This window comes from Stegodyphus dumicola, chromosome 7, assembly GCF_044657685.1.
Source record: "Stegodyphus dumicola isolate Sdum_Otavi_A_Nest chromosome 7, ASM4465768v1".
Classification (NCBI taxonomy): Eukaryota; Metazoa; Arthropoda; class Arachnida; order Araneae; family Eresidae; genus Stegodyphus; species Stegodyphus dumicola.
Genome location: NC_140774.1, coordinates 107,068,070 through 107,087,316, shown reverse-complemented (window position 1 = coordinate 107,087,316; position 19,247 = coordinate 107,068,070). Strand labels below are relative to the sequence as shown.

At 29.4% G+C, this 19,247-nt stretch overlaps 2 protein-coding genes across 6 annotated transcripts in view; one reads left to right on the top strand and one right to left on the bottom strand.

Annotated features, from left to right (window-relative positions):
- Mtmr6 (Myotubularin related protein 6) overlaps positions 1-4,430 on the bottom strand; it is a 169,951-nt gene extending 165,521 nt beyond the window's left edge. For 2 of the 4 annotated variants that reach the window (XM_085820690.1, XM_085820691.1), the window contains exon 1: positions 4,202-4,427. In XM_085820690.1, coding sequence (XP_085676816.1) covers positions 4,202-4,225 — 24 coding nt within the window. In that variant the 5' untranslated portion in view covers positions 4,226-4,427. Of the gene's footprint in view, positions 1-4,201 lie in introns of all 4 variants that reach the window. The other 2 variants (XR_015042178.1, XM_085820692.1) reach the window with 2 other exon arrangements.
- Positions 4,431-4,684: 254 nt separating this feature from the next.
- Positions 4,685-19,247, top strand: part of Dcr-1 (Endoribonuclease Dcr-1) — a 169,519-nt gene continuing 154,956 nt past the window's right edge. The window contains exons 1-3 of one of the 2 annotated variants that reach the window (XM_085820689.1): positions 4,685-4,748; positions 11,719-11,884; positions 15,900-15,992. In XM_085820689.1, coding sequence (XP_085676815.1) covers positions 15,900-15,992 — 93 coding nt within the window. In that variant the 5' untranslated portion in view covers positions 4,685-4,748; positions 11,719-11,884. Of the gene's footprint in view, positions 4,771-11,718; positions 11,885-15,899; positions 15,993-19,247 lie in introns of both variants that reach the window. The other variant, XM_085820688.1, reaches the window with a different exon arrangement.

The following is a 19,247-nucleotide window of genomic DNA, read 5'->3' as shown; positions in this document are numbered from 1 at the left end:
CTTGTTTTTAATGATTGTCAATATCTATTTTTATTGTTAATTTCAGTCCAGATCAGATGTGATTTTTAGTACCTCAACAAACTTAAGTATGTAAAGTTATCCTTGAAAACACGGCCGAATAGGTAAGATACAGAACACTGACAGTTTGACTTGAGTTTTACTCATGGCAAATAGCTGGCCGTGGGTCATTTTTGTTGTTGTTCCCTACATGTAACATATATGAACCAGATATCCTTAAAAAATTCTACACCAAGACATACCTCAGTCAGAGGATTGAGGTACAACATCTAAGTTGATAGATATGAACACAGCAGATTTTGAAAAAAATTATTTAACAAATTATTCTGGAATTAAAAAAAATAAAGAATACATTACATTTATTGTAAAGTTATTATTATTATTATTTTAAGTCTGCCAGAAGAATATCTGAGCTTACCAAAAATTATGCTGCAATGCTGCAACATAAAAATTTAAAGAATACGTTAAATTTATTTTGGATAAGTCTGCCAGAAGAATATCTGAGCTTACCAAAAATCATGCTGCAACATAATTCGAATATAGAAATCGATTTGATGCTGCACATTATATAATAATTCTGGTTTCTATATTGTTTGACATTAAAAAGAATGTGTCATTCAAAGACTCAGACAAGTCGTTGAAAATTTAAAATACTTTAATCTTTTAATATTATTTCCTTCTTCAATTTAGTTTATCTCCATTTTTTTTAAAATTAATAATGTTGTGATAAACTTTTTTTATAGGTATACTATAAAAATCAGAATAAAAGTTTTTTTTGTTTACCAAATATATCTGCATATTCGTTTATTACAACCAGGGCCAGCAACAGAATTTAGAGGCGGCACTTTTAAAATTGAGGAAGAAACTGAGGGGATGAATTCAGAAATTGCAGAGTTTGCAGCTTTTGGCATCAGCCTAGCATCAGCTCTGATTATAACTAAAAACTCGAATTTACTCTAAGTTCCTAACAAACTTAAAAACCTAAAACATATTCTGCAATGAGAAAAGTTTGGGAAATGCTGGTATAAAGGATGTAGATGCAAGTAAACATTTTGGAACCCCCAAATAACTTTTCAATGGTAGGAAAGCATGACAGGTTTTCATGGAAAGGGCTTAAGGTTTTAATAACAAAAACAAGAGAAATTAAAAAAATAATAATAAACTTTAATATATTCTTACATGATGATGTTGTACTATTAGTAATATGACAAAAATTTTTATTTTTTGATACTTCATTTTCTAACTCACAAAGTAGCTTATATTATTACAAATAATATGAATTTGCTGTAGGCAAGATAAGGGAAAAATCTTATAGTATCATTCCTTAATATATATATATATATATATATATATATTTATTTATATTTAAAAAAAATTATATTTTGTTTCACGAGTTGAAATACTGCTGAGAAAAGTCTCTCTAATCAATAAACCAAGCTTTTAAATTGCATTTAAGATCCAAAGATGAAAAATTATAAACCTCTTTTGTGTTTCATCTTCAGTTTTTTTTTTCATTTTGGTGAAAATAAGGTTTAACTTGTTGAAATATCAGAGTTCCGAGAAGTACAACCTAAAAAACTGTGCCAGTTGATGAAAACTCTGAAACTTTTATGCCAGTCCACTGTTCTTTATAAAGTTGCAGACAACTTTATAAAAATGTAGTGCTTTTTATAAGAATGCAAGCATCCTTATGCAAAGACGACATAAAGGTCCCAACGATTTATTTCATTACTTGCTTAATTAATTAATCAGTAACTGAAACAAAATTCATACTTGCAAAAGGATATGCACACCTTCATGAGAAAAGCAAGATTAGCATAACAGTGCCGATAGTCAGTTTCAAGTGAGACACTAATCTTCAGTTTGCACATGCTCCTTATGTCACAATACCGTTATGATGATTTCAAACAGTGGCCAACTTGCATAAGGCTGAGGCAATGTTATTTGAACTGGTCCCATTAAATTATTCTTATATTTATTGCATAATTTCAGTATATTTTGGCTTTGCTCTTCATCAAAAGCCTTTTAAGATTAACAACAACTAAAAATCAGTTTAGAAAAGGCTTCAAATACTGCAGATAATTTGTAGTTTTTTAGAAAGACTCTTTAAAGATAATATCTCCCCATTCTTTAAAACTTTTCTTTTTCAATAAGTCTTAGCATATGTTAACAAACTTACAGCTCAATGAATACTCTGATATTATCTTGAGCCTACCCATTCTTTAAAACTTTTCTTTTTCAATAACTATTAGCATATGTTAACAAACTTACAGCTCAATGAATACTCTGATATTATTTTGTGCCTCCCCATTCTTTAAAATTTTTCTTTTTCAATAACTCTTAGCATATGTTAACAAACTTAAGCTCTATGAACACTCTGATATAACTTTGTGCATCACTTATCAGTAGGTTAGTTGTTTCATCCAAAGGAATGGGGTGTGGATTCAAAATTAGCAAAACTGCTGTAGGATGCATGACAAAATTTAATGAAACTTTTACAACCAAGTTTTCTATTTAAATTTTCAAAAAGTCCATCAGATATAAAATATTATGTTATACTTATTTTAATCTTTTCTTTCACTTAATAAAACCAGTCAAATTTGCTATTCTTACTAGCATGGATGCAACAGATAGAGGTGGTATATTGATATGGTATAAGCTATACATGCATACATTTTCCCTGGAGTCGTTCTAAGGGGGAATCCATTTTACACACAGAAAAAACCATAAAAACTCCCATGCATATTACTCATTCTGGGAGATCTGACAGGGGTCAACCAACCTGTTAATAATGATTTTACCACTAGGCTGCTGATAGATCTTAAAAAATTGTTCTAATTCATGTAAAAATTTAAATTTAATGTATAGTTTGCAACATTACTACTTACAGGCATTATGGTGCATAAGTTTATTACATTACATACCAATGGATAATCAATCAGCTAAATCCTTATTATAGGTATTATAAGCATGTGGTTTGGGAACACTTCCTATTTTGAAAAGACGAATTTTAAGTTTCTTATTCAACTGAAAAAAGTAAGATCTCATACCAGTTGCTAATAAGGAGCTTAAATGCAAAAATCAAAACTTAAGTTTATAATGTATTCATGTCATATAATTTATACACACATATTTTATTCTAATATTTTACTTACATTTCCTTCATTTCTTATTAATTTAATGAACACATTTTATTAAAGGAAATATCGTTTTTCATTTTTTGTTTTTTTAATTCTCCTGGCACCAAACATAGCATATTTCTCTATTTTTTAAAATTTTATTGTGAGAATGATGAAAATATCCATTTCATGCCTTGTTTAAATTATACTTTAAAACAGCTTATCCTTCTTTGACATAAGCTTTACAATGAAATTTCCAAGTATAATATATTTCAAATGAATGAAATATATTTTAAAATAATAGACTTAATTTCAGTAACCTAAAAATTCAGTTAATAATTCTTAAAGTAGTAATTACACACAGAGCACATAAATCCAATACAGTTTAATTATCAGTTAATTAAAGCTGAACACAAATTATTTAGGATACAGTGAATTTTTATTCATTTACATTATCAAATATATTAATTTAAATATTCTCATGCAATTAACATATGCAAGCAGACGTTTTATTATAAAAACATGCACATAAGATGCTTAAGAAATATCATTATTGAAGAGAAAAAGCATACTGTCTACATAATTTATGTTGTTAGTTATGAAAAATAATGCTTTAAATGTTACTATTACCAATACTTCTCATAAAAAGCACACAAAAATAAATAAATAAAACAAGAAACTTGGAAGTAAGTTGATTATGGTGATGAATTTTTTAAGGGAAACTGGCTTGTATGCATATTACACATTCATAAAACCATAGAAACCTCAGGAACCAGGTTGCTCTCAGAGAGCTGAATTTGGGATACTGGTCATTTAACCGCTAACTTTGCGTTCTTGACAATGCAGACATAATAAGATTACAAGTATTCTGATTTTTTTTTCAATCAAGATGTCAAAAGCGAATTTATGACTTCAATAATGCTGTCATAAAGGTTTAAATCTATGCATGTTTTTACAGAAAACACACTTTAGAACGCCAAAAGAAAAATTTACATTAAATCTTTAATCTAGCATTAATACATAAAAATGAAAAGCAAAAATGTGGGTAAACTAATTTACGTTACCTTAGGTGTTCGTATCAAATCCATGACACAAAATATCTTTTGTATTTATTAAAATTTTAGGAAGAAATAATTTTGAAGTGAAAACAGACACAAAGGAGAAGAAATAAAAATGAAATTAAATGTTTATGTAATTAGAAGAATAAATTTTACTCCGCATATTTACTGTGCTATGCGGAGAAAAACGCCAACTTGTAAACAAATCGTCTGTTTTCACGACTGCATACAATCAGCTTGGGCTGAGAGTTCCCTGTAGAGATACACCTTCATTTCTTATGCTTCATCAACTATTTATATAAATTATTACTTGTAAAAAAGATAATTCATTGTAAACGCAATTTGAATTTTTGTAGTAATATCATATGGATGTCTTTTTGAGAAATGCATTTCTATTTTATACCTAAATTATTATTATTTTTTTTAAACTGTGACGCCTAGCCACAAATAATTTTAAAAAGAAAAGTATTCATTTATGAACTGGAACTACTACTTTAATGTTCATGAGTGTTTACTTCAGATTCAAATACGTATGTAGTGTAAATAAAGTAAGGTGAGGTCGGTATTTCAGTAAAGTAAGCGTATTATTTTCTAATTTTGTGTAAAATCTGACACATTAAATAAAGTTATATTCTTTTAATCACTTCTTCTGACTTCACAATCTTACGAGATATATTATCAAAATTTAAAAGTGAATGAAATACATGCTTTATATTCTTCAAGTTTAAGCAATTGATAATATACCGTTTAAGTTTCTTTTTATTTAAAGAATTCTTTTAGCTCCGTTAAATATGAAAAATGTGATATTTTGTGCATTAAGATAACTGAAAATTAAAATCGAAATATTTTATGTCAAAGCATATGCTGTTAAATTAATTTTAGCGGTATTGCTTTATTTTCTCTCAGAATTCACCTGATTAATTTTATCTTAATTTTTGTTGGTGCTTGTATTAGCTTATATTTTTGTATTCAATATCGTTATAGGAAATGCTTGGTTATGATTTAATTAAACTATTCAGGTTCCCACTAGTCGCCGAATAGATTGCTTCCGAACAGCATAGCTACTATAGGCACTGTTTGGTTTCATAAATACTGATCATTACCCTTAGGATTCTGTGGAAACATTAACCCCATACGGATAGCTTTGTATTTGTTCTCATGCCCTATAGTTCACGTGTAGGAAAATAAAATGTCACATTGCTGTTGTATGTGTCAATTATCTCTGATGTGGAATTTCAGGAGAAAAGACCAACAGTTCTATTCAAAGTTTTAAAAAGACATGAAAATGAAATATGTTCATTTAAAATTGCATAAATTAAAATTTTAAAAATCTGTATGGTTATAAATGTAACCATACAGATTTTTAAAATAAATTTAAGTAATAATTTTACTGTGTATTCAAGCACATAAATATTGCAGTGAAAGTATTAATTCTTGCTCAAAATATATATATCATTCAGTATATTAATTACATCATTATAATACATATTTATATTGCTAATGCATGTTTTCAAATATTTGTTTATTTAGCAATACTGTACAATTGTCAGCCTCATTGAAAATCTCTAAAACACCTTTTAGTGATCTTTTCTTCTAAACAATGACAGAATTTTGCAATGATTCTTCTCTTAAAAATTTGTTCTTAGATAAAATTAAATTCGATTGTCATTAATTTCGATGTAGAAACACAGGAAAAATATAAATTTATTATTTGAACAAACCTTTAATAAAGTCACTCATATCCTTAGTTTGTTGCATTATTTACAATACATGCTTAAGCAAAATATATAGACAAATTTTATTTCTTTCATTTTAAGAATTTTTTTTTTTTTTTTTTGTAAAATTTGTTACTTCCCATTATTAATTCTACTTCAGAGAAGTGCTAAAAATTAATTTTTCATCAAATAAAATTTTTCTGACAATCATTATGCATGTCTTTCTAAGTAATGCCAAGCTTTGATAGTTGTTTACAGGTAAGTAAGAAAACCTATGAATTAGCAGGTCACAAAGTGATTTCATGATAATTAGGAGCAAAGAGGAGGATAAATTACTATATATAATTCTACCTCATATGAACTTATAAATGGTTTATACATAAAAGAATGCTTTTTCAAAATTATAATAATTTAAATCATTTGCACTTTTAAAGGAGCTATATCAAGCAAGCTAATTACCATTTAGGCTGATCTTTGGAATATGGTAACTGGTAGTTTGGCGAGATTTTGGAGGCGATGAAGGTTACTACCTAGGACTTTGGTAATCATGTGAGAAGTACCCAGTTCCGATTACGCATTATTTTGTGTGAGGGAAATGAGAGATCATGAGATATATCATGTGACATTAATGGACGAATTACAGTTCTTTAATCGGAAAAGGGGGGGAATTTGGAAAACTGTAGTACTATATTATTTTGCATTAAGCTTCATTGTGTGTTGTGTGATATAGTGTTGATTAATTGTCAGATTGCATGGCACTATGTAAAGTGAATTCTAAATTTTTAATGCGTTTATCTGTGGTTTGCTGAAAGTAGTTTGAGTACGGGTGAAATTTTATTAATTTCTTATTACTGGGTGAATAGACTGCCAGTTGACTACTGGATTTCGGATTTAGAAATTAGCAGTAGTACTGCAGCCGATTGGAACTCTTTCTGTAGAAGTGTGTGTGCCACGTAATGAAGATTCTAAAGATTAGGTAAGTTAGTATTTTTAATCATTTGAGGATATTATTTTTATGCATTGTTCTAAATGTAAGGAGTAAATAAATTAATATGGTATTATTAGAAAATTGTTATTAGCAATGATTTAGTTTAAAGTAATTAGGATTGTAATCTAATTTTTATTAATTTAATGTATGTGCTTATTTATATTTTAAGTAGTGTTTTTTAATTTAATGATCGTGATTTTGTGAGTTATATGTTTGTAGTATTTTGGAATACATTTGACTAGAATACGTTGAGTATTTTCATGCATTTTCGTCAAATTTCTAATTTATGACAAAAAAGCAGTGTACATGGATATAGTGAAGAGTGTGCGCAATGCCATTTTCGTGTAATTCTGGGATTTTTTTTAAGTAAAAATAAGTCGACATGTACATGGTGATATTTTAATTAAATGATAGTTATTTTGGTATATGTTTCAGTTGAAGTAAACGTGTATGGAAATAATTTAAATATTTGACACTAAGTATTTGTAACCATTTGTAACGTTTGCGGTATGAATTCGTTGGTGATGTTTATAATATAATAGATAATTTAGAGGTAAAAGTTTTTGGATATTTTATTTATTTTATACGTGGAAATATTGATCCTTGGAAAGGGTATGTACTTTTTCGTGATCAGGTAATTTCATATATGTGCTTTTTAGCGAGTTTAAAGATTCATAGATTTTTTTTTTTGAATTTTCGTGCAAATTTTTGTAATTTATGAGAAAATAGCAGTGTAGATGGATAAAGTTAAGAGTGTGTGCAATGCCATTTTTGTGCAATTCTGGGATGTTTTTTTAAGTAAAAATAAGTCGACGTGTAAATGGTTTATGTGTATGTGCTATTCTGAAAAACGCGGCAAGGAGTTTGCGATTCTGCACTTTTTCCCAATTTTGCAGTTAATATTTGTCATGATTAAGCAGTTTTGTTACATAAAATTTCTAGCATAAGTGTAATTCGGCTAGTAGATTGTTGGAAAAAGTGTTCAGTAAATAAAAAGAAAAGAAACATGTCTTTACTTCGTGAAGACAAAATGGCGGCGAATAAAATAGAGGGTTGCTTTAGCAGAGTTGGTCGCCAAATTTTCGCTAAAAAATCGCCAAGTTACCATAATCCAAAGATCAACCAAAATTGGGGTTATAAATTTAAGTAATAATTTACGGTACTTGCGTATTATCGCAACCAGGTTGGCGTGATTTGTAAGTTTGAGTAAAAAAGTATGAATAGAAAGAAAATGTTATTTATTACAGATAATTTTTAATACAGTTTTTTATATTATTTTGTTTTAAAATATAAAATAGCAATTAAACCCTTCCGGTTTTGAATTTGAATAAGTTGCAGAATTATTTTTTCGGCGGAAATCTTTTGGCTATTGCTTTTAGCACTGATTGAAAACCATCTTCGCCATTAACAGCTTGAGCTTGGCGCCATATAAATTCGATAAGGTATGAGTCAAAATGATGATGGGCTGTTCCTCTCTGTTTTTTGTTGTGCCATTTGGCTGAGCCCCACATGCGCTCTACATGTTGTGTGTGAACACCCGTGTTGGGACGCACAAAGTTATATTTGAGATTAACAGTTCCATGCAGAAATCCAGCATTTTAGAACTCACTTGTATTGTATCCTTTCCAGCAATCCGAATAAATGATGCTTTCTTCCTTGATATTTTTGCAAATTTTTTCCATGAGGGTAACGGCGCTTCTGTTACGTACAGTAACCAAAAACGTCTCTTTCTTTTCTCGGCAAATTCCGCTGAAAACCCATTGCTGTGGTAGTGTTATTGTTTCTTTTTAGAAATAAACTTTTGTCTAAACACATAGGGTTGCCGTAAGTAGGGTCGCCAAATTTGGCGATTTATGCAAATTTTGGCCTGGTTGCGTTAATATGCAAGTACCTAATTTACTTATTTTCTGATGGTTACCAAGTTGGAAATTTTTTTTTGTCAGTAATCATAGACAAGCATATTTGATAGTTTATCACTTGTATTCTGTTGATATATTTAATTGCTATTAAATTTTACTGTGCATTCAACCACATAAATATTGCAGTGAAAGTGTTATTTCTTTTTCAATATATATATATGTTATTCTGTATATTAATTACATCATTATAATACATATTTATATTGCGGATGCATGTTTTCAAATATTTGCTTATTTAGCAATACTGTACAATTGTCAGCCTCATTGAAAATCTTTAAAACACCTTTTAGTGATCTTTCTTTCAAACAATCACAGCATTTTGCAATGATTAGCAGTTTAACGACTATATAGAGTGTTGTTATTAACAAGAAAATGCTCAATTCTGTATATTAGCACTTTTTGTTCAATAATTATTCATGAAGTTTGAAACATTTTTTTTTTTTTTTTTTCCCCCATACTCAGTTTTCAGATTTCCTTGAATTCAAACTGAAAGAAAAACACAACAATGTAAAATTTAAAATTAGAGGAAAAGCAAATTTAGTTTGGTATAAATTTTGAGTAAAACCTCATCAGTTCTGAGGGCAATCAGAGCTGGACCTCTCTTCATCAGGAGTATTAAAAAAAAAAAAAAAAATGCAGGTTAAATTTATGACTTTTTGGAAAGTGACATTTCATATTAAATCATAGTTTTATCCTTGAGAAAAAGAAATATATGTTTTATTTCAGTATTTATTTCTTACTTTGATTTACTTTAGCATTTAAAAATAAAACACAGTTTGATATTTAAAAATATATAAAGTTTGATATTTAAATATGCTAGTCCAGCTCGCAAGTCTGCAGTCTGGCCATTCTGTTTCATGAAGGAATATGTAAATATATATATATCTGCGTGTGTTTTAATACAATCAAAAGTTGTTAATCCGGACTCGTCGGGACTTGGGCGATTCCGGATTATCGATTTTTCCGGATTATAGATCATCAGTTTAAATCTGGTAAGATGGCATGCAGAAATTATAAAATTAAAAATATGAAACTGTAATTTATGAAATAAAGAGCAATTATGATCTAAAGGGTATCAAAATTTATAAAAAAAAAAGCTTAATAATTATTTGTTTACTTTATTAAACATTCTTTCAATGTAAGTTGTTTAAGTTGCTTTTATTTATGTGATAATACTTTCTCTTTAATTCTATAAGCAGACATAATTTCTTGTTCAGTTACAAAGTTCCGCTGTTCAAGTTCTATAATTGCTGTGTCGAGAATACCGACTAATTTGTCAATCGAAATTTTTTCGTTTTCAATTACCTCTGTGTGACTTTCTTCACTATCGGAAGCAAATTAGGTACTTACGTATTATCGCAACCAGGTTGGCACGATTTGTAAGTTTGAGTAAAAAAGTATGAATAGAAAGAAAATGTACATTTATTAATTACAGATAATTTTTAATACAGTTTTTTATATTATTTTGTTTTAAAATATAAAATAGCAATTAAACCCTTCCGGTTTCGAATTTGAATAAGTTGCAGAATTATTTTTTCGGCGGAAATCTTTTGGCTATTTGCTTTCTTTCTTTTTCATCCATTTCAAGGGCACGTATCTCCCGCATGTAATTATTCCAATCTATAACAGTTTTGTCAGCAATTCCCAACTCTTCTGCACAAAATTTAATTGAGGTTAACTCTTTACACCAACAATAAATGAAGCGCACCGCTGTCACAAATGAAATTCGGCTACCTTTAAACCAATCGGTTCTCACACCCAAATGTTGATTGCACTCTTCGACGTTACATTTCTAGAAGATTTGCTTTCTAAAATACAGTTTCATTTTATGAGAATTTTTACAAGTACGTTCGTTCGGTATAATTCCATATCCCTGCAACAATTCAACAGATCTTTTTCACTTGCAGGCAGATCTCAAATACCCATAGTTAAAGTATTTCAGGGCATTCAATCTAACGAGTAAGAAAAATAATTTCTTTACGAAAAACTACATATAACACGTAGGGTTGCCATAAGTAGGGTCGCCAAATTTGGCGATTTATGCGAATTTTGGCCTGGTTGCATTAATACGTAAGTACCGCGAATTACAATGACGAGGAATTTGATTTAAATCATATCAAAGACGGAGTACTCCGAGATGAAATACTACATTTAGTAAGGAATTATAAGCCAAATAAAATAAAAACATCTGCCCTAAAGATAAGGATAGGGCTTACAGATCGACTTCCAATTCATTCCCCCCCCCTCGCCGCAGAGCAGCATGAAATTGATAAACGGATTTCGGAATGGTTAGAGAAAGAAAGGATATGCTTTATCCATTTTTTGCAGCAATTCCACTTTTTGTTTGATGGACATCGGAACATACTTTCGCTTTGTAGATCCTTTGGGAGCTCCAGCATCAGAAATTCTAATTGACATAATCGAAAGTTCAAGTGTACTTTTATAAAATTGCTCTAACAGTCTGCAAAAAATAATAAGCCGGATCCAATTCGACGATTAAGGAACAATGCAATCTGCAACATTAACTGATTTAGATAATTTTAGCTCATACCATCCGTTATACATGAAATGCGCATGCATTATACATTAAACACGTATTATGCACATGCGCACATGCATATGCGCAGCTGTAAAGGTTTTGCGCGCATGCGTCAACGCGATGCATACGCAGAAAGTTTGTAGCTTTGAGGTCCGAATTAACGACTTTTGGCTGTATATATTTTTAAAAACAAAAACTTATACTTAGCAGTAAATTTCAATACGATACAGAAGTTTGAAGTTTGTTACTAAGCTTAAAAATGCTTAGAATACAAGTAATAACTTTTTTTAATATTTATGTTTATATTAACCTGGACTTAGCACTTAAGAGATGAAATCAAATAATATAATTATATTTACTAGTTAAGCACACAAGGACTGCCAAAGGATAGCATCAAGCAGCCTCTGTTTATTAGTATTTTTTCATTCAGAAAGAAGTATGTGCAATAATACCCCATTACTTGTGGAGCCAAGCAATACATTCCAGGAAAGGAGTAAATAACCAGTTACTGTAACTGCACGGAAAAGTGTATGTTTCATTTATATGCTTGCCATTTTAAATTAATTCAAATATATGAATGTCAAGTTCCTAACAAATGTACTAAACTCAGTTTCCTTTACAATTTGATATAAGTAAAACTTGTGTGTTACTTTATGTAATATGCTTTGCTTTTTTAAAATTGTTTTAGTGATATAAAATAAATAATTAAACCAAATAATCATTAGAATTTAAAAAAAGTTATGCTTAGTATTACTTGTTTCATTTTAGATTCTGTTTCTGAACAAAATAAATTGACTGCATGGAAAGCTTTGTGATTTTTTTTTTCACTGAGCAGTGTAAATATGAAACTGCCCATAAAAATTGTTGCAAAGCAGACAGCTATTGTCTGTTCCCCTGTGTTTGTTTAAATGAAACAAACTAATAGTTTAACTAACAAATAGTTAAACAAACTAATAGTTATTAGTAAACTAATAGTTATTAGTAAACTAATAGTTAAGAGCAATTTGTGTATATTGTTTTTCTGTGCGTGCACCTGTATCTGTCCTTTTTCATGAGGCCTGTTTTCTGTTTATTGGAGGGATATAGTATTTTGATCTCTTAATTACTTTAACTGAAAATAATTCTGATCTCTAGATCATTAAAATAGTATTAAGAACAAAAGTAATCTGTTAAACAAAATGAGTTCAGTCTCTGCTTAGCTGTTAATAAATAGCTAAAGAAGATATTACCATTTAGCAAGCTGATATTTTATGTAATCTAAGTATTCACTGAGGAATGGAAGATTGTAACTTACTAATAATCATTCAGTATTTTAAATAATGACATTTTCTAATTATTATTTTACTATCTGTTATGTAATTTTGCTATTTTTTGCCTTCAATATTTCAGAATGACTGGAAAACAAATGTCTTAATTAAAGCAGGATAATTTCTAATCATCTGCATTATTAAAGCAGGATAATTTCTAATCATCTGCATTTTTAGCAAAAAGCTAGCAGCTTATTTGTGACTTTACAAAAAATGGTATTCTCTTTGCATTACACTACTACTTCATGACGAAATTCTAAATTTTTCATGAAGTCACCAAGTTAATGCACTAGATGGGTTTAGGAAAAACGCCCGCAGGAATAATGCTCACAGGAATAAAAGCCCACATGGAAATATGCCCATATACGAAAAAGCTCACATGGAAAAATGCTCACTTAGAAATATGCTTGTACGGAAAAAAGCTCACACAGAAGTATGCTCACATGGAAATAATTCACATAGAAATATCCCTACATTAATGAATCAATAATTAATCGATTTGAACATCGTACCCCTACTTGAATTTTCTAAAGAAAAATTATTTAAATTTCCAAAACATCTATGGTTTATATTTCAAAAACTATATAACTTATGTGTAGATTCAGTTGCTACATAAGATTTACAAATGGGCCATTTTGAATTAAAAGGAGAGGAGAAAGGAAGTAAACATGAAACAGAATTATACAGTAAAAAAATATTATAATTTTAATTGTTAAAAAATAATAAATATAAGTTACACATTTTTTAATATAAACGTTTAGAAGAATAATGAATAGTGAATGAGAATTTGGAATGATTATTTTATTTAAATTACATAAAATATTTAATTTTATCATCGATTTCATCATAGTTTCTTACATGATTAACGATTACCAAACGTAAGTTTTTCATGTTTTCTTTTTTTTACTTCACAGTACATCCTGTATTTACATTAGCTAATAACAAACGTAGAGAGGATAAACCTTTTTTCAGTTTGTCAAATAAAAATCAGATACTGGGATGGCAGATATTAAATAATGAATTTAGCGTGTTATGAGAGCCTTCGCAACAATTTGTGGTTTTAGGAGATTTTTCGAAGGCTACTTCATAATGTTCAACTGAGAGCCATCATCAAAGTGCCTAAAAATGTTAATTTTATTTCTAAACTTTTAAATTTCTGCAGAAATTTTACAATGTTTTTGGCTCAAGACTTGAATAATTACCTTCAAACATCAATTTCTATAGATACACATCAAAAGTAGGCAGAAATAGAGTAAAGAAACAAAAATTATTTATTAGCAGTTACAGGAAAAAAATGTCGTACAGGGTCAGTGGTATAAAATATTACAGTACATGCAAAATTTTACTACAGTTTTTCCTGCTTTTATTTATCGCCCCTGAAAAGGTTAATGTGGGCATTTGTCCATGTGAACATATTTCATGTGAGCATTTTTCCATGTGAGCTTTTTTCTATGTGGGCATATTTCCTTGTGGGCTTTTTTCCTGTGAGCATTTTTCCTGTGGGCATTTTTCCGGTCACCGCACTAGACGCACAAGTTTCATAACGGTGGTACGTTAAAAATTTTGCAAAAGAGCAATCGATGATAAAAAAAATGAAAATCAAAAGATATGGTAATAAAACACTTCCCTTTTTTGAAAAATACTCCTTTAATTTTTTGGCAGTGTTGTTCTTCCTATGTACATTCTGATCTGTTTTCACTTTAAGGGGGGAAAAAAGGAGACCTTGACATTGTGCACTCATATGTGCTTATCTGGATTAGTTAGAAGGTGTTTTAGCCAGTTTATTACATAACAAGGTGTATCCAAAATGTAGTACTGCTATGGTAATATAAAAGAAGGAAAGAAATTAGTTGAACAAAGCCATTTTTATTTTGAAACTGCATGCATTGGACTGTAATTCCACATAGGCTCTCGTGATGCTCACATAGACACTCGTGAGAAGTATACTGGAAGAAGGGACACATTTTTATACACAACCTGTCATGTACATCTCTCACCTCTCTATTGGTTAAAGGCCGGAGCAGCAAGGAGCTGTGAAAGTGTCCTGTTTTGAGTCAGTTGCTACAGAAATTTCATACATGTTGAAATTTGTGTTGAGATAATGGCTATGCATACATTTATTTGGGCTGCTGAAATGTACTTGAATATCAGAAATCGGCTATTAAACTGTACTAAAAAATACTTGGCCATATAAATTAACTGTCAAATCATAGAAATGCAAGGTTCTGCCATGTAACAGTGATTTAATAATATCAGAAATTCAAGAGTGGAAGAACCATTACTCACTAGGAAGAACTTCTGGGCAATTATCTGCCATTACAGGGGAATTATTATGTAACATGGTTGATTTGTACAGTACATGTAATCCTGAATATCACTGATAATTTCCAGCACAGTTTCCATGCATGGCATGTTATCAAATCAAGTTTTCTCACCAAACACAAAAATACTAAGCAGAAAGTAACCACAGTGTTCTAAGTGAGACACAGTTCGTGTCCATTTCTGATCAAATTTGTGTACCATATGAACACATACAGACACTGTGAAGTATTGTGAAATACTGAAACAACTGAGAAGAGTCATTTGAAATAAGGGGAGAGGCCTCTTGTATGATGATGTATGCATGCTTCTGAACAATATCTGCCATTTATCACTATAACCACATAACAACTACTTCAAAACTTTTGATAAAAGTTTTTAAAAGCACCTGATCTACTCCAAACCTTGCCTTTGACCAGCAATAACATTTTCTTTAATTTTTTTTAATTGTCAGTAGAAAGGACTTTGTTGTTAACAGAAAGTTTTCAGATTTTAACTGTATTTCTCAAAAGATATTTCAGATGTATAACATGTGGGTGTCTCAGTTTGAAAAATATTTAATTGTCATAAATGATTACCCAGAATAATAGCCTGAGGTGTGTGTTTTCAGAATGTAAAGATTTTTCACTTATATTTACTCAAAAATAAGGCATCCATATATTTTAGGATAAATTAAAAAAACAAATGAAATGGGTGGATATTTATTTCATCTTGCAAATTCTGAAAAAGAGAATCTTGAAAATTTTTTTATTTCTAATTCTAGACTTTTTAATTATTGCAATAATTAAAAATGATTGCGTTTAGTCATATTTTTATATCTGTTTTCAACTTTCTGTCATATGCTTTAATTCTTTTCATACATTGTATGAATAATATATGTATGCTTTATATATTAAAAAAATGTCATAATTTTTCAGATGTCCACCCATGTTTTGAAACCTCCGAAATTGAGACGATATCATATTTTAGAAAGCATCAGCTCTAAAACATTCATTCCACGGGAATATCAGGTAAATTTTACATCATGTTAATCATGGTATATATAATAATGTTTTTAAATATTATAGTTTTTAAAACGGATAGGCATGTAATTTCACCAATTTATTATATATTTCTTGATTTAGATAGCAGTTGGAATAAGCCTAGTTTTGTACAGAAATATATACATACATACTTCATAGAGTTTTTATTTATTTATTTATTATAACTTTAAATGATTAAAATATTTTAATACTAAAACAGCTATTTAAATTCATTATATGTTGCAGCACCTATATAATTTTATGCCATTTGTCCTTTTTGTAGGAGCTACAGCTAGAATTTTACATGCTCACTGAATTTTAATGTTAAACAGTTATTTATGTATTTAACTACGTATGAAATTTGTTTACTATTTTAATCAAACTTAATATTCACTTTGATTCATTGTTTTTTTCTTTAGAATTTTGCATTCTTAGTTTTTAAACCTGAGAAGTATATCTTTTTAAATCAGAAAATTATTGCTTTGCTGACACACTGGAGCTACATACAGTAGTACCTAAATTTACAAACTGTTTAATGTGAAAATCTTTTTAGATTTGAACTTATTTTTACATCCCATATTGGTGTCTGAATACATTATTCTTGAGATACAAATGTTTTTCATATTCCATTTTTGCTTCTTGATTCAAAATAATTCTCATCATATGAACTGTTACTATATGGATTTGTAAAGTGTTTTGTATAGGTTTCATAAATAATATATATCTGAATTATTTCTACAAAATGTATATGTAGCTAATATTAAATAATTCGTAGATGATATTTAATCATCTATGAATGATAAAGATCACTTGTATATGATATTTAAAGATCTATGTAATAATTACTAATTAAATTAAAAAAATTACTGATTTTAACCCTGAAAATGCCAAAATCTGACTTGAAAGTAGATAGTCTATACGGCTGGCTTTTATCATATAAATTGTGGAATTGGTCACAGTATCATGCCTTGACTGTACTTTAATATCTCACTATTAAACTTTCTCTAGTGTATATTGTAATTTATATGTTATGTGACAAACATTATTTGAAGCTTATGTTTTATTTGTTAAAGAAACAATCTTCGTAAAGATTAGTTTTTTTATGTACTTTGTGTACTGTTTGCATTTTTTTCCAGTTAAAAAGCCACATTTTAAAATTTATGTTTTTGCTAACAAGTCATAATATTAACTCTTGCAAGCAATTTTTGTTTTAGGTTAAAGCTGTTTTCAGTTATGTTATCTTTTTAAAATCTTATTGTCTCATTTGTATTCATCATCATTATTATTTTTTTTTAATGGATATGAAATGTGTTTCACAGCTAGTTTCTTGGAATTGTTTTTCTCCTAAAATATATTCCTAAAATAATATATAAAAATAGTCGTATTTCCACTTCTGTATTAAAATTCTCTTTGCCGATCATCAGGGTGATAAATTATCATTCTGGTAGTCTATTTTGTTATATTCCCTGCCTTCGTTACTTTTGATTTTTATACTAGTATTAATATTTTAAATTATAATACTATTAATGTTTGGTGAAAGCAGAAATGCATGGATGATTAGTGGGAACTGGGGTTTTCCTGGAGCCTTAAAAAGCCAGTGTCTTCTAAGATTATGGGTTTCATTGTTGTCCCTTTTTTAAAATAGTCTTTTAGTTAAGCATCATCTCACTAATCAATACTGTATTTTCAGCATGGGATCAAAGAGCTGAGAAGGGAGCCTATCATAATAAAAATTAATAGAGAAATTGCCGAAAAATATGAGAAATGAGTTAAGCAGATTGATCTAGGAAAGCAATGGTACTTTTCCAATTTACTGTAGCTGTAAATATCTGAAAAACAGATTTTTCAGCAGAAGTAAAGTTAGACTAGAAGAGAAACACGCTAATGTGACAATCAAAATCGTAAAAACAACCTTGTATTTAGCGTAAGTATAATGTAACCTCAACACTTCAGTGTTTCATTATATAGAAGTAAAGTTATAAAAGAACTGGAAGCTATCTAAAATAAAAATATGTAATTGAATGTAAATGGTGTATTTCAAAACTTAATTTCTTTAAAAGCTGAGACTACTTGCCGATATATATAGAGCTTGCCATCTACTAATACGGTCAAAAGTCGTTAATCCGGACTCGTCGGGACTTCGGCGATTCCGGATTATAGATCATCAGCTTAAATCTCGTAAGATGGCATGCAGAAATTCTAAAATTAAAAATATGAAACTGTAATTTATGAAATAAAGAACAATTATGATCTAAAGGGTATCAAAATTTACAAAAAAAAAAAAAAAAAAAAAAAGCTTAATATTTATTTGTTTATTTTATTAAACATTTCTTTCAATGTAAGTTGTTTAAGTTGCTTCGTTTTATGTGATAATACTTTCTCTTTAATTCTATAAACAGACATAATTTCTTGTTCAGTTACAAAGTTCCGCTTTTTAAGTCCTATAATTGCTGTGCCGAGAATACCGACTAACTTGTCAATCGAAATTTTTTCGTTTTCACTAACCTCTCTGTCACATTCTTCATGTCTTTATCCATTTTTTGCAGCAATTCCACTTTTTGTTTGTTGGACATCGAAACATACTTTCGTTTTGTAGATCCTTTGGAAGTTCCAGCATCGGAAATTCTATTTGACATAATCGAAAGTTCAAGTTTACTTTTATAAAATTGCTCTTACAGTCTGCCAAAAATAATAAGCGGGATCCAATTTGAAGATTAAGGAATAACGCAATCATTAACATTAACTGAAATAGATAATTAGATAATTTTAGCTTACACCGTCCGTTATACATTAAACGCGCAGGCGAAAATGTATTCTGCACTTGCGCACACGCATATGCGCAGTAGTCAAGGTCTTATGCGCACTCGTAAAACGCCTGTGCGCATGTGCCAACGCGGCGCATGCGCAGAAAGTTTTTAGCTTTGAGGTCCGGATTATAGATCATTACGGATTATGGGTGTTCGAATTAACGACTTTTGACTGTAGTAGTAAACATTTAGGTGAAAATTTTCAAGCTTAGAAATGGTATTCATAGCAATATCAAACAGGGAGTAGATGTTGGTTTATACAAATTAGCTGCCAAAATGTGCATTAAGATAATATTTGAAATTCCAGAAACTGATGAAGTTGGAAGATTATGGATTAAAATAATTTTTAACTGTGATGAGACTGGTCTTTTATGCGGGTGATGTTTAAAAAACGATTTATCGCTAAGGAGGTAGTGGCTTTGTTGGAGTACAAGCC